Source organism: Haplochromis burtoni, unplaced genomic scaffold, assembly GCF_018398535.1.
Source record: "Haplochromis burtoni strain Fernald_Lab_line unplaced genomic scaffold, NCSU_Asbu1 Contig_319, whole genome shotgun sequence".
In the NCBI taxonomy this organism is placed as follows: Eukaryota; Metazoa; Chordata; class Actinopteri; order Cichliformes; family Cichlidae; genus Haplochromis; species Haplochromis burtoni.
This window is the reverse complement of record NW_024582680.1, coordinates 398,857-414,017: the sequence shown is the minus strand read 5'-3', so window position 1 is coordinate 414,017 and position 15,161 is coordinate 398,857. Positions and strand designations below refer to the sequence as shown.

General features: G+C 43.4%; 1 protein-coding gene across 4 annotated transcripts in view; it reads right to left on the bottom strand.

Annotated features, from left to right (window-relative positions):
* si:dkey-172j4.3 (diacylglycerol kinase delta) overlaps positions 1-15,161 on the bottom strand; it is a 93,630-nt gene that overhangs the window by 5,224 nt on the left and 73,245 nt on the right. For 3 of the 4 annotated variants that reach the window (XM_042228346.1, XM_042228348.1, XM_042228349.1), the window contains 16 exons: positions 14,459-14,550; positions 11,799-11,898; positions 10,494-10,559; positions 8,702-8,873; positions 8,493-8,618; positions 8,221-8,305; positions 8,029-8,136; positions 7,412-7,508; positions 7,176-7,283; positions 6,919-7,032; positions 5,468-5,602; positions 4,623-4,786; positions 3,569-3,674; positions 3,280-3,369; positions 1,075-1,188; positions 779-893 (listed from right to left, as the gene is read on the bottom strand). In XM_042228346.1, the coding sequence (XP_042084280.1) occupies positions 779-893; positions 1,075-1,188; positions 3,280-3,369; positions 3,569-3,674; positions 4,623-4,786; positions 5,468-5,602; positions 6,919-7,032; positions 7,176-7,283; positions 7,412-7,508; positions 8,029-8,136; positions 8,221-8,305; positions 8,493-8,618; positions 8,702-8,873; positions 10,494-10,559; positions 11,799-11,898; positions 14,459-14,550 (1,792 nt within the window). The remainder of the gene's footprint in view (positions 1-778; positions 894-1,074; positions 1,189-3,279; positions 3,370-3,568; positions 3,675-4,622; positions 4,787-5,467; positions 5,603-6,918; positions 7,033-7,175; positions 7,284-7,411; positions 7,509-8,028; positions 8,137-8,220; positions 8,306-8,492; positions 8,619-8,701; positions 8,874-10,493; positions 10,560-11,798; positions 11,899-14,458; positions 14,551-15,161) is intronic. The other variant, XM_042228347.1, reaches the window with a different exon arrangement.

Sequence of the window (15,161 nt, the reverse complement as noted above, 5' to 3'; positions counted from 1 at the left end):
AGACCTGGTCTAGACAACACCTTGGTCTTTGTATTGCTGTAACCCACATCCCAAAGAAATGAACAAACACAGCTAATGGCTCGGTCACACTACAGCGAAAATAGGACGGTAAACTCTTTCTGACTTTGGGGGAAATAAATATTTAAAATTCTGGTGGTTGCCCAATGATTGCTTTCAATATTTTTTGCTGACAATGACAGATGTCAAGAGTTGCAACTGACAACCTTGTCTGGGCGAACACTCAAACACAAGGCTATTGCTCAAGTTGTGGTGGGAAGCAACCTGTCTCCTGACTGCAGTCACTCTCCAACAGATTGGCCAAGATTTGCAAATAACTGGAGTCTATTTTTGCAATAGGGAATACAATTGACTGGTTCCAAACTGACTGAGCCATTTTGCATTTAAATTGCCGTCCTGAAGCAACTGCATCACTATTTGTAACTCTTTAAAAATGTACAACTGTCTATTTTAAACGTATGAGGTTCTGAACTCTTAACGCAAGTAGTTCATGTGAATTTCTGTGCATGGAGATGGCAACAGGATTTGCTGATTTATTATAGTTAATCAGCATCTTATCGATGTGTTGACGCACAAGTCAGTTGCTTCGAAGACGACAACTGGCTGCGAGTGCTTGCAAACCTGCTCCCAGTCTTCAAAGCAACCATTTCAAAGGCAACAAGACTGCGAAATGTTTGGACACGATCACAATAAATTTGTTCCTGCTGTGGTCAACAAACTAGTTTAACTGTTAGCATGCTGACATGCTAAGATCTTTTACCTGAGAGAGAACTGTTGGACTTCTGCTTGTGGAGCTTCTCTCTCTCCTTCTTCCCCTTAGGTATGATCTTAAGCTTCATACTGCTGCTGCTCTTAGTGCTGCTCCTCACTGAGTCCTAAAAATAAGAGATTGATGGGTACACAGTGAGGGATATTTTGCTATGTGAAAGTCGTCAGTGAAGGCAGATGGGCTGCTACTGAGCAACAGAAGTGACACTGTGGCACTTTGCTGGTTGTTAGTCTGCGATAATGCCACGGCTTCTCTCTGACACAAACAAACACTGCATCCCATCCCACCTCCTCGGTGCACTGCATGAGCGGGCAGATCCAGTGGATGTCATCCAGCTTGTGAAGCTCGGCGCTGAGGCTGTTCAAAGTCAAGCGAAGCTCCTCTCGCTCTGGAGACTCCGACTGAGACAGAGAGAAGGTGAAGAAGAGTTCAATTATAATCAGAATGGGACATTTGACATTTAACCCTCTGAAAGTTGGTAAAAAGTCAACACCTGCTCTGCGTGTTTTTGACCCCTTCTGATTCACAAATGCATAAACACCTGTTAATGTGTCAACAGTGGTTACCTCCAATTTCTTTGAAAGGAAAAATATTTTGTATATTTTGCTAATATTTTGCTGCACCTGCATAATCATCACATGTTCACTTCATTTCATCTCTCATCAAAACAAGTTTACAGAAGTAAAATCCCTACCTGTGGTTCACCATTCAGTGTTAAAGGAAGCGAAAGTTAAACCCTGTTTATTAACTAAAAAATGGCTTTTAGATACTTCAAAAAAAGGAAGCAGATTAAACTGCATCCCCAGGAAATTCGTATCTGACACTCTCTAACATGTAGACGTGTTAAAGACAGCATCAAAAGAAGTAGGTGGGTTGCAAGGCGGCTTGCAGCAAGACTAAAACAACTTAAATGTGCTTTATCTAAGATTTACCAGAAGGATGAGCAGAAGGCTATCATCTGAGCCATCAGCCAATGCTGTCTGGCACCGCCATGAGCCATTCAGCACGCACTAATGCTGTTCTCGGTTTCTCCCTCTAGCTGTGAACAAAGGATTGTTCAATTTGTCCAACTGTGCATGAAGTGCCACCCACAAGTTGAAATGTCTGGACACACCATACAGTCAAGCTGTTCCCACGACAGCTCCGTGGGACTGAGATCTGGTGACTGCACTGGACATAGACCGAATACCAGCTGACTGTTTCTTGAAATAGTTCTTACCTAGTTTGGAGCTTTGTTTTGGATCATTTTCCTGTTGTGGGAGGAAACTGGCATCGCCACAGGGTATGGCTCGTGTTGAAAAATGGAGCAATATCCTCCCTTGTTTCAACAATAATTTCTCTTACACAAACCTTCCCCCCCCTCTGCAACCAAACTATTGGATTTCTTCACCATGCTTTAAAGTTATTGTTGAGCTCCTCCAGCACCTATTTGTTCAGAATCTCTGTTCTGTTTTGACCACAACTCCTCAAACTTTAGATTAATGGGTCTGTAAGGCTGGTTTCTAATCTTCCTCCGTCCAGTGTTTGTGTTCTTTCCCCACAGTTTCCTTTTCCATTTATTGGCCAAAGTCAAATTAAGCTTTTTCCTTTCAACTCTGCCTAGAAGGCCATCAGGAAGATGTCTCATCATTACTGCTGACACTGAAACTAGTTATTTACGGGAACTGTTTATTGAAGGTGCCAGAGCATGTTTTCTCCAAAGGGAGTTGTTCCTTCTGGTCTTTGTTGAGCCATGCTCTAGTCTTTATTTCTTATCGGGTGTACACACAGGAAGAGCAATGAAAAAAAAAAAAGGTAACTTGTATCAATGCCGAGCAAAATAAGCCAAATAAATTAACAAGCAGTTAAACTAATGTCAACTTTAAAGCCACATCCACACTGGAAGTGATTTGCAGCGATGTGGTGACCAGAAACTACCGAAACTGAATGAAATGCTGATTACGAACGAAACAACCACCATGATGGGACGTGAGCGGGACCTCAGATAACCAGGTAAGTGCCTGAAGCAACTTCCAATGAGAGTGAAGGATATATGAAATATGATCTGTTAATAAATATATTGGAAGTCGCGATTACTCGAAAGTGACAAGCAATCCGCTTCAAGGAGCAAACTGCTTCCAGTGTGAACGCAGCCTCCTGACTACCAATGGGAATGAACTATACGCCTGACTGACTCATGACAGGGCAGAAGATTTGCTAGAGGGTTACCTACACAGTGAGATTGATCGTCCAGTAGCGACTAACAGTCAGTATACAGTAGTCATATGCAGAGTTCTCATTTTATCTGCTCGTCTGCACAAAGGCCCACTGCGTTAAACTGTGAGATTTCCTTAAAGCTACAGCGAACACAAACTGAACAAACACGTTGAACAGCAGAAGCTGAAATATGAGATGGAATATCTGAATGGCTTCAGAGGAAATGAAGGGCCGAACGCAAACAAGGAGGGAAACAAAGAACGGAGAGACGAGAGGGATGAACGGCTGAGGCGTACCAGTAGTTTTCCATCGAGCAGCATCCTGGTCTCAGCCTGGAGGACTTTACTGCTGTTAACAATTTCCACTGCAGTGCTGCGACTCAGACACTGAGAAAAAAAAAAATTCAAAAGTGACTGTTTTGAAGACATACGTCGTCCTCGAGGTGACATCACTGATGGAGATCAGGTTAACAGGCTGCAAATTTAACAGCCTTTAAATTGACATGAAATCTGAGCATTTTTCTGAAAATCTGGTCATTTTGTGCCATCAATAAACTCCCATCTGCTCTCCGCCTCGGTGTCTTACCTCGGGGCTGGACAGTTTGGCCTCTGTGAGCACCAGGGCAGTGGCATTGACTGCGTGAGCCAACTCCTGCTCCACCAGCTTGTGTGTCTTGGCCGCCTCGCGGATTCTGAGCGGGCACAAAGCAGGAAATGGTGAGAAAAAAAAAAAACAGAAAAGCACAATTATGTCCGCTGTAGCCTGTTGATACGTACCCGCCTCTGAATTTACTTTCTTTTATTGTCTATTATTGTATTGCCTCTTTCTCAAATATAACCGGAGCATCTTCTACTGTGCGCTTAAATTATTTGTAACACATCTCTCTTGAATTGAAATTCCCTTTACAAACGTTTCTCCACATCTGAGGAAAGTTTACAAATGTAATTAAAATATTTATCATCCTGAAAGTACGGCAGTTTTGAAACATAACCGAAGACATCATCATAAACACGGCAAACTGAGACAGGACGAAGGAGCTGCAGAGGGACACTACTTGTTTGCAAATGTGAAAAAGAGAAATAAAACAGCTCATCAGTGCAACGGAGACAAGCTCAACGCAAGTTTGCAAATAAGCCAGTTAATTGCGGTGGGATGAGGAAATTACCCCTTTATGGTCTCCACACACAGACGGATGCAGCTCGGTTAGACTGAGCTGTTTGCAATGTTTGAATGATATATTTTAAAATAATGTAGAGCGGGCATGGGGAACTCGAGGGCCGGTGTCCTGCAGGTTTTACATCTCACCCGGGTCAACACACCTGAATCAAATGATTAGTTCATTACCAGGCCTCTGGAGAACTTCAAGAGGTAATTTAGCCATTTAAATCAGCCGTTTTGGATCAAGGACACATCTAAAACTTGCAGGACACCGGCCCCCGAGGCCTGGAGTTCCCCCACCCCCGATTTAAAGAAGAGAGGAGACGTGTTTTTCCAGTTTTAGTGCTAAATTTTTGTATTTTTAACATTTTCTTCTGACCACAAAACAGCATCCAGCTTTTAAAACCACTGTGTGGCGTCAGCACGCACTAATAAACTGTAGGACAGCTGAGACGAGAAGAAAATCTGAAGCGGTGCCTACTTGTTGATGAGCGTGTCGGCCACGATGCCTAGCTGCTGAACCTGGGCACACTCCTCCTCGGTCAGGTACTCCATGGACTGCTGGGAGTTAAGGCGGGGCCTGCTGGCGCGGTAGCTGTCGATCTTCCTCTTGTCCTCCCACGACTTCAGCGTGCTCTCAAATGCCTGGTTGTAAAGAGATCAATGTTCAGCCAAGCTAGTGCTGCTGAGCCATCTTTGAAAGAGAAGCCCATTTCAAACAAATCCAAGAGCCACCCGATGTCTGCTTTGAAGGAGTTCCCCTGTCAGTCACTGTGCGGTTTGTAGAAATAAATGTCAGGGTGCATTTCATTTCACGTCTAAGACTAATACACAACAGCAAAGACATCTTTTTAATCTCATGAAGGAGCAAAGGAAGAAAAGTGTTTCATTATGAATTTAATTTAAAAACTCGCCAATAATCGTGCCTCGAGCAGGCAACCAGCAGGGAAAAGATTTACCCGACACATAACTGTCACTATTTCACTGAATAAAGCCGCATTTAGGGAGGATAAAACCAGCGAGCCAACTCTGTGGTGCTTAAGGAGGGGAAACCATGGAAACAAACTGCCCAAATGTGCTTGGCTCAAGAGAGCTCTCAGAGGTTTGAGCAGCATGAAGGGAGAACAAACAGTGGGTATGGATGTGATTTAAGAAATCCCAAAATAGAAAGACTCAACAACACGGGCAGAGCGCTGAGTGTCCAGCTGCAATATTTATGAAAGGAAAGGGAGTATCTCCAGCCACTGCTGGTTTTAACATGCATGCCGCAGACATGGGTATGCAAAGTGTCAGGTGCAGGTTTTTTATGTGTGCGTCAGCGCTCACCCGGTCTCTCGTGAGCATCTGAGCGCGGTTCTTGTGGATGATCTTGACGATGCCGGGCGGCTGGATCCAGGCCTCTCCGTCCACCTGCACAGGAACCCCCTCCTCCCCCAGGATGGTGATCTTCACCTGGCGGCACTGAGAAGCGGCAGAGCAGAAAACAGCAGCTGTCAGATGCGGGGGTTTGAGTGCTTTTTATCAGCTAACCCCTTAAACTGACCTCCTCTGCCCTCTACTGATGAACACTGAGCAATTCATGTGAAAAAAAACAGCAAGTTTAAGGGTTGGGGCTCTTCTTGCACGGTTGGATTTTATACCTCTTGACAGCCCTCAAAGCTCAGAACAAACAACTTCTGATTTTCCAAATCACCAAGGCCTGATAATTTGTACTAACCAAGAAAGCTCACCAGCCACAAAAAGATCCTTGTTGTAATTAAATTAGCAGGATTACCCAGCCAAAATAATTCATGATAACAGCACAGTGGAAATAATACCAGGCCTACTACGTTGAAGTGCCAAGGGCTTTAACTCCCCGTGAAAAACATCTGTTGATCGTTCAATTTTATTTATGTAGTGCCAAATCAAAATGAGTCACCTCAAGGTGCTTTAAACTGTAGGGTAAAGATCCTGCAACAATTAAGAGGAAGCACTTAGCGAAAGTGGGAAGGAAAAACTCCCTTTTAACAGGAAGAAACCAGCAGAGCCAGGTTCAGGGAGGGGCCATGACCAGAGTGAGTGAAAACAAGCAACAAGCTGGTTTTGGGGACGGTGGGCACCTGGCAGATCCCACGGATGCCTTTGAAAGAGGATGACAACAGCGAGAGGAAAAGGAAAGCTCGCCTTTATGTGCGTACAACCACAGGGGGAGAGTTTGGGCTGTGATCCTCCTCCAGTTATTGAATTATTGGTGCACTGGGACGCTCTTATTTAAAATAAATGCCAGTGTATGAAAATATCTTCGGTGTGTAGCTTATTCAAAGACTATTTTGATCTGAATATACATTTTTAGATTACTCATGTTGCACATTCATGTAAACACTGTGACTCCATATAAATATTATAATTACTCCACGGCCTCCTTTATTATCCTTCATATGTAGATGACTGTGGAGAGTTTTTATTTATATACAGTAAGGAGCTGTTGGTTCAGAGTGGAAATTAAATATTTGCATCTGATATTTGTCTTTTATTGGTGCAGAAAGTGACGGGATTTGATTCCAGTTTGTTTTGAGTTGCTTCCTGTTATTAAAGCTCAACCTCTGATAAGAGCTGATGTGCAGTGTTTGCAGGTCCTGAAATCTTGTAGACTTTCACCTTCTCCGCCAACCTTACCAGTGGTTTAACTTGCTCAGTGTGTCCTTTTGAAGGCCAAACTAAGATGCTGATGTAGGGAAGAGGTTTTAAAAAGGCTCTGTCAGACATGTAGAGGTAAGCGTTATATGTGTCTGTGTTACCTGTGCAATGCGATGGTGCTGCAGGTTTATGACTCTGGACACGGCCATCTGCATGCTGCCGAACACCGCCACCACCTCCAGCTTCTTATCATCAAAAGACGGAGCTCCAAAGTTCTGGAGGTGCACGTGATAAAAATCAAACACCGTCAGATTCAAATTTAGATGAATTTGAAATGTAAAGTAAAAATTCTGATTTATTTTCTTGTCTTTTCTTTTTACTGAGAATGCTTCTGAAGGCCCGGTTGGACAACACTCACATTGTCCTCTTTGGTGCCTCCCCAGAAGTTGATACCGCCTGCATAGCTGGGGATGTTGAGGACAGCCAAGCCCTGCAGACTCGGCAGAGACATGGGAACCCCGTCACACTGTGGACAGAGGAGAGGAGACGCTTCAAGACGAGGAAAACTCAGCAGGTTTGCAGAAATCAGCTGACAGACATTTGTTTCCCTAAAGAAAACCGTTGGGTGTGTGTTCATGTACGCCTGCTTTTTACCTCCAGCTGAACTCTCTGCTCTAGGTTCTTGTACGTCTTCTGGACCAGCTCTTTGGTCCCCAGGACTCCGTACCACATCATGTTCTTGGTGCGACTACTGCAGAGGGAAAAGCAAACCAGTCAGGCCTGAGCACAATATGATAAACTGATGTGTTGCTTAACAAAGTGCAACTAAAAAACACCATAAAATCTAAAACTGAAGCAATTTAAGCAGAAATTCTTCTGCTGCTAGCCTTAGGAGGTCATTACTAGGGGAACTTTGTCATCTTGATCGGACGTTTCTTTCTGATATGCACCTTTATTTACTGGCAGGACTGAGAATGTCACGGACTAGTAGGTCACATGTAGCGTAATGAACTGGGATTACTGTGGGCATTTACAAAGAGTGCAGTGACAAGATTGCGTGTAAGGTTGAACCCCACAGATTTGATGCGACTGACCCTGATGGATGTGTATTTATGGTGACACACAATTTAGAAAAAAAGCTAGAAAGCTTATTTTTATTGACTTGACATTGAAATAAACTGACTGTTTGAGGATTGTGCTTACACGTCATTTTGCCCCGTTGCCCTTTATAATCAGGTTTGTGCGTCTGTGTGTTTGTTGGGGTTTTTTACCTGCATTTTTTCGGGTGCTCGTCTCTTTTGTTGTTGAACTCGAGGGAGATTTTGGCGTCCAGGCCGATGCCGAAGTAGTTGTTCATCACACACTTCTCTGAGCACTGTCTGTAAATATGAAGCATGCAGACGGTTTATTAATACCTGATTTTGTGTGAGTGTGTGTGTGTGTGTACTCATGTGTGCGCTTACACAGAGTCCTCGCTGAAGGTGACAGTGTTGAGGCTCTCTGGCTTCTCCAGGACGATGGGAGAGGTGGGACTCAAACTTCCTTGACCTGGATAGAACAGCGGTAATAGGAGAAGCGTCTTTAGATTGAAACTGGTGGCTTTTTTTAAGGAGTGAGGAACCTCCAAAGCTTTAAAGAGAAATCACTCTGTCCACTGCTTTGACTCTTTAATTTGCTAATGCGTGAACTAAGAGCACTTTGGCGTGGCGCGTATCCCTGCTGTGATCAAACTTACGTGGCTCGGCGTCCTTCAGCTCCTCGCTGTTTTCTCTTTTGATGGAGGATGAAGACGACATCCTTTGGACCTGTGTGTGCCGGTTCTGCTCGTCAACCACTGACATGATGATAGACAACCGGTGAACTGCACGCAGCATGCTTGTATTTTACAAAATAAGCCAGCCCTGATGTTGTGCGCTAAACGACGAGAGAAGAACAGCGGCCTACCTTTCTCGGCCTGCTCGATGATCTGCCTGAGCGCCTTCTTCAGACTGTTCGCCCTGAGCATCAGCTGCTCTTTGGACCGGTACGTTTTGTCCTCCGATCCCGGCTCACTGCCACTTTCATCGTGGCTCGAGCCACCGCTCTCCTGGCTCGGCACCGTACCCGCCGGCACCACCTGGATGAAAGTACAAGTAAAAACCTATAAAACCTGTGAAATAGGCCCTGGGATGCTGCTGTTTGATGGCTTCTTTTGTGGGATTCCTGATATTACCAGACTTCCCCCATCAATCTGTTACATTTTACGAGCAGCGGGAGCCCAGCATCACAATATCACCAAAGCAGCAGTGTTCAACCTGAAAACGTCTTCTCATTCATAATTTTTTACGATCCCTGCTTCGCAGCCCTCTACAGCGGCGCAACATCAGCGAGAGACAGCCGTTATCATCCTTTAACGACAGAACTGCGGCTACACGCAGAACTTTGAATCAAAGGTAAAAATTCAATGCACTTCCCCTTTTACTGAGCAGAAAGTTTAAATCATGCTGACATTTTGAGGGCTGGGCTGTTTCTTCTAAAGCAATGACATCAATCTCTGGATAAAAGGCTCCACAGGGTGCAGAGGCACAGAAAGCTGGATGATGTTTTGCTCTTGAGCTCCCATGAGGAAACTTAAAATGTGTGCAAAGCCACTTTTTTCTTTTATACTTGACCTCATGTTTCAGACAGTCCTTAGTTTATCATTGCAATCCTTATTTTCTGTTTAGTTTGAATTCCTAGACACTATGTGTTTATTATTTGCAGTACAAATACTGCTTTGTTTGTTTTAATAATTCGTCTACCGCGCAATCGTCAGTTCAAGACGACTGACTGGGAAGGGAGAGGCTATAATTAGGGGGAGACGACATTATCATGCATAATTATGAAGCAATCAATCATAAATATTAGGCTGTTTTTCAGTCTAAGCACTTTCATGAAGCAATAAAAATTAAAAGTATGGTTCACTTTTGAGATGAAGGCAGCTGTAATAAAAATGTTTTTTATTGTAGAAAAAAACTTCTGTTCAAGGTTACAAATAATCTTCTTGTGGCCTCTAGTAGTGGACTCATCTCTGTGTTTGTTCCACGAGATCTGAGTGCTACATTGGATACTGCTGACCACAACATTTAAATACATACATCAGAACATGCTGTAGGTATTACAGATACTGCACTTCAGTGGTTTGTATCATATCTATCTAACACACTCCAATGTGTTCATGGAGAGTCCTCTTCACACGCTGAGGTTAATTATGGAGTTCCACAGGGTTCAGTGCTAGGACCAATTCTGTTTACATTATACATTACAGATTATACATGCTTCTCTTAGGCAGCATCATCAGAAGGCCTAGCACTGCAGATGACACCCAACTTTATCTGTCCATGAAGCCAGATGACACACACCAATTAGTTAAACTGCAGGAATGTTTCCACTCACTACTACTGAACTTTTAACATTATACAGATTCAAATGATGGTTGTTCAAGGACAGAAGGGAGCAGAGACATTTAAAAAAAGAAGCATTTATAAAGCCATAAGGATAGAAGTAAGAATAAAATCAAAGTAGTGAAGGAACAGCGGTGGATGGGAGGTTACATAAGTGAGTCAAAACCTACAGGAACCCACATGCCCGTTATTAAACTAAGTACTCTGTGGGAACTGTAAACATGATCTGGGTTCAGTATAACTGGTTGTGTTATGTCATTGTCAGTGTGGAAATGTTGGTGTGTTTGCACAGTTGTCACACTTGTTGTCATTACCTGGGCTTCAGCTTCCTCACTTAAGGCCTTGACGAGGGAATCGAGCTTCTCGTTGAGCAGCGCACACTGAGAGAGGAACAGAGAGGGAGATTTCCATTATCCGCATTGCTTTCTTTCTCACTTCAAAATTACACGAGTGCGGTGTAAATTTGGACATGCAGTACGCATCACTCTGAAATCGTCACTCTGAGAGGCTGCAGCAACACCTCAAACCAGCGTGAAAGCAATACTCGCTCTGATTTGGTGCTCGTGGGACTTTTATTGCAGTATTTGGGAAAAGGCGGGTAAGTCAGAGGGTGGAAGCTTAAAAGATTTTTCTTAGTTTTTTTAGAGTCTTTTACTTCTCGAAGGGATTTTCTATGCAGAGACTCGAGCGGAAATGTTGTATTCAGGGGCTGTAGTCACGTGATCGTCATCTATGTGGCGTTAACTTGTCCACCATCAGGACAACAGACTGGATGCAAAAGAAAACTGCGTGCAACCAGCATTTGGTGAGTTGTGGTGAGCGTTTGCAGCAAACTACGACCAAAGCAGCTTTTTGGTGCAGCACCCTGTTTGCACCTGATTTCACCTAGCAACTGTGAACAACCTCTAGCAACCGTTTGCTAACTGGGAATGCATCAGACGGTCACTGACCGCTCTCTAAGCCTTCAAATCTGAAGTGAGTAATACACCTGCTAGACATTAAACATGATTAAGGTAAGGACTCATTTACAGACTAGGATCTTGCCAAAGGATGCTTTGGCACGCTGCAGGAGGAGCTGGGGATCAACCCCTGAATTGGTAGAAAACTCACTCTACCACCTGAGTCGCCCTAAAATGATGTGAAAACTGGGGGTAAAATAACAAAAAAACAGCAAGTGCATCCAACCCTGTTAGACTTTTGAGTGCGTAACACTAGATCAGACACAGCAAGACCTGAAATTTCTGAATTTAGATGTTATCCCGTCGTTGTATCCTATTAAGTCCCAAATAAACGAGAAGCAGCATGAAAATGATCAAAGCATGAGTGGGTTAGAGTCTTTTGTGCAGACAGCGAGGAGTGACTTTGACTCAGTTTTTAATCTTGCATTCAGACTTCCAGCTTCAGTGTCTCCATTTATCCTAATGAAGAGTCAAATAATTCAGCAAGAAGAAAACATGAACCGCCAAAGGCGCAGAACACTAAAGCAGGGAGTGATAACACTGAACCTTCAACTATATTTCACACTCTCAATTATACACACGCACACCTACACTTGCCCACTAGTTACTGTTATACAAGCTCTTACATAACCCACACGGCCGCACACAAAACCCATTTACCTTCTTTGCCATGGCATCTGCCTCCTCCTTGTTCTCCGTGGCTCTCTCGTACGCCTTCCCCACCTCCGCCACAAAATCATTCACCGTCCCACACAGAAATCTGAAAGGGGGGGGGGACGTGAAGGTTAACGTGATTAACACAGAGAGTGAAACTAATTATACGGCTAACAGGTTTCAGATTGTGTGAGTCACTGTGCAGTTACTGAAGATTACACACACACACACACACTCTTGTTTTATTGCCACCTACCTGCCTGTCAGCTACGTCGCCTCCACACAGTCACTATTTACTCACAGCTGTTACATTGCCGCTGCATGACTCAGCAGGGAGGCCTCTCCAAATTCTCACAGTCCTCGTCGTGCTTTTTAGCAAATATTGGATGCTGAAAAATGATCGCCTCTCGCCTTCTACAGAAACACGCAGTTTATGTCCTCCAGTGCTGCCCAGACTATTTATTTTACTTCTATATTAGATGTGTGGAAATTACACGTCTCATCGCACCTTTTTAATGAATTTAAGCGTCATCTTTGAAAGGTAAAGCTTGTAGTGCTGATGAATATCTATTCAGCTTCACCGGTGCTACAATCAATCACGTGCAATGGCTCAGCAGCTGCAGGTGACGCGCCAATAACGGTAAAGATGTCACTAAAGGATAGAAGATACAACTTTATCTGGAAGCTCTTTTTAAGGTGTAACTGCTTTTAAGCAGAGCGCCCAGAGGCTCTTACAAGATGTTTGCCAGGTGGACAGACTGGTTTCTACTGTTCACATTAGTCAGATACAGTTACTCCATAGATTATGCTTTTGTAAACTTTCTTCTCATAGTACTTTTATAGTGTAGCGGTTCACTTAATACACATATCATAGTACTTTTAGTCCCCCTAACATATATCTCTATGTATATCATATGTTTCTATAAAACAGCCACTATCTGATGTGTGATTAAAAAAGGTCCAAAAACTTCATTCTGTTTAAATTTAGTACATTTCTTGAAAGGGAAGTTCCTGTTTCTTCCTGTTAAAAGGGAGTTTTTCCTTCCCACTGTTGCCAAGTGCTTGTTCAAAGAGGATGGTTTGATTGTTAGGATTTTCTCTGCATACTGTAGGGTCTCTACCTAACGACATCAAACACTATGAGACCACTGCTGGTGTGATTTGGTGCTATATAAATAACTGAACTGAATCTTCCCTGCACACCTTGGACGTCCAAAAGCAAAAATCAACTTCTGTTTCAAACTGATCCAAATTTGTGTGGAGGATGATCACTTGCTGTCACCTCGGAGCAAGAAGGTCATGGGTTTGAATCCACCACCTAGCACCTTGAGGAGCTTGCATGTTCTCCCCGTGGCTGTATCGGTTCTGTCCGGATATTCTGAGCTCCTCCCACAGCCCACAGGGTTAACTGGCAAATCTAAACTGGACGTTTGCGTAACGGGTGGCTGTCTGTCTGTCTGTGTTAGCTCTATGATCGACTGAGGACCTGTCCAGGGCGTACCCCGACTGTCACAGGGATAGGCTCCAGAGTCCCTACGACCCTGAATTGGATAAGTGAAAGAAACTGACAGAACTGGGGTCTCTAGATATGAGATATTAGTTTAAAAGAGCCCAAAATGTTGCATTTCAGGCCCAACTTGCTGGATTCGCAATTTAAATGCGTTGCAGCCAGCATCACAGAGGCACAGCTAACACATATTCCGGTAACAGACTTCAAGGGAGAGATTTAAAAATCAAATCCACAATGAAAGAAGTCCAGAGGTGCACCAGGGGATGATCCTGAAGGAGAGACTAGCTTAACTGTAAACCAGGTGAGGTTTTAGATTTTTGTGTGCCAAATCCCAGAACTCTCTCGAACTTTCTCGTAAATCTAGCACACTTATTTGTCTCTACTGTCCCTGGCATGTTAGTGGGAGATCATTGTTAATGTTTAGAGGGCTCCATTAGAGTGTGACGGCAGGCTTACATTACTTACTCCTCTAATGGCTTCGCTGGCAGAGTGACATCCCATTTTTTCCATTAAGTCCCGGCCCTGTGCAGGAGCTCCACCAGACTCGTCTATGAGTTTTCACTGATAGTAAACTCAGGGTGAGAACAGCACCCAGCTGAACTCCATAAATATTATTTTAATGTCATTTCGTGCTTGAATTCTGTTCACACATCAAATCCTGTTAAAATTCTGTTTGCTGCTTTAAAGTTTTTTAAAAAGAAGTTATTATTGTTATATTTCATGGAAAATCTGCTGTGAACGTGTCCTGAAAGTCGCCGAGGTGTTGTAAATGTGCTGCAGGTCTGAACTAAAATAAGCATTGTTTTAAAAGAAACGCATGCAGAGAAATGGAGACGAGTCCTGCTGCACCGTTCCCCAAAGGGAGACGACTAATGTACTAATGCACTTAGGATGACCCCTAAACACTGATTCATCTGTCTCGTTCACTCACAGACACGCTCGCACTCTCAAGTGTATGTGTGACCTCAGGATGAGAGCAAAGCATACACACACACACGTTTAAAAAATACCAAGACAATCACTCGACATCCCCGTCTCATCGTCAGCCCCTCTCCCAGGCTTCATTCACCCATCATTATTATCCTTTACCCTCCCATCTACTACTTTCCTCCCCTCTTGTCTCATTGCTGAGTTTGGAAGCATTCGTGGCACCTACTTGGCAGAGGAAATGACATCACTGTGTTTGTCCGAGTCCAGGATCTTGGCGAGGTGGGAGGCCACGGAGTCTGCATACTGAGTGATGTGAACCTGAGAAGAAGAGAGGAAGGTTTCAAGTTAACAGAGAAACCAAAGAAACTTGATCTGTAGTTTGATCAAACGCTCTGGTTAATGAAGTGCCACAAGATATTTTTCTCTTTCATCTGGAAATATTAATTTACTGGTATTGGCACTAATTATGTGAGTTTAAAGGACCTAAGATGACATTTATTGTTTTTCTTTTTAATAGAGGCTGTAACCACTGACTACTAGCATATGCCTACTCAGATCTTTTATTTTAAGATCTTTTTTTGAGAACTGAAGCAGCAAAATCATCCACTTTTGGGCAATATGGAACCCAAACTCAGTCCCCTAAAGATGATTAACATTATTATCTTAGATAGAATTAATAGAATTAATTATCAGATTTAATGTAGCTAAGATTAGATTGATTTCAGTTTTATTTTGGCCAAAGATTTTGTAACTAGCAACAGGTCAGGAACATTATTTGGTGAGTTTCTCAGAGATGAGGTATGGGCAGAGGTTCACCACTTTGCAAAATAACTACATCTACAAACTGTGGAGCAATTGCAAAATAATCTAATTTGTGAAAGCTTTGACTGTCTCATCCACATTTCCTAACACCGTCAATCTCTGTGCGC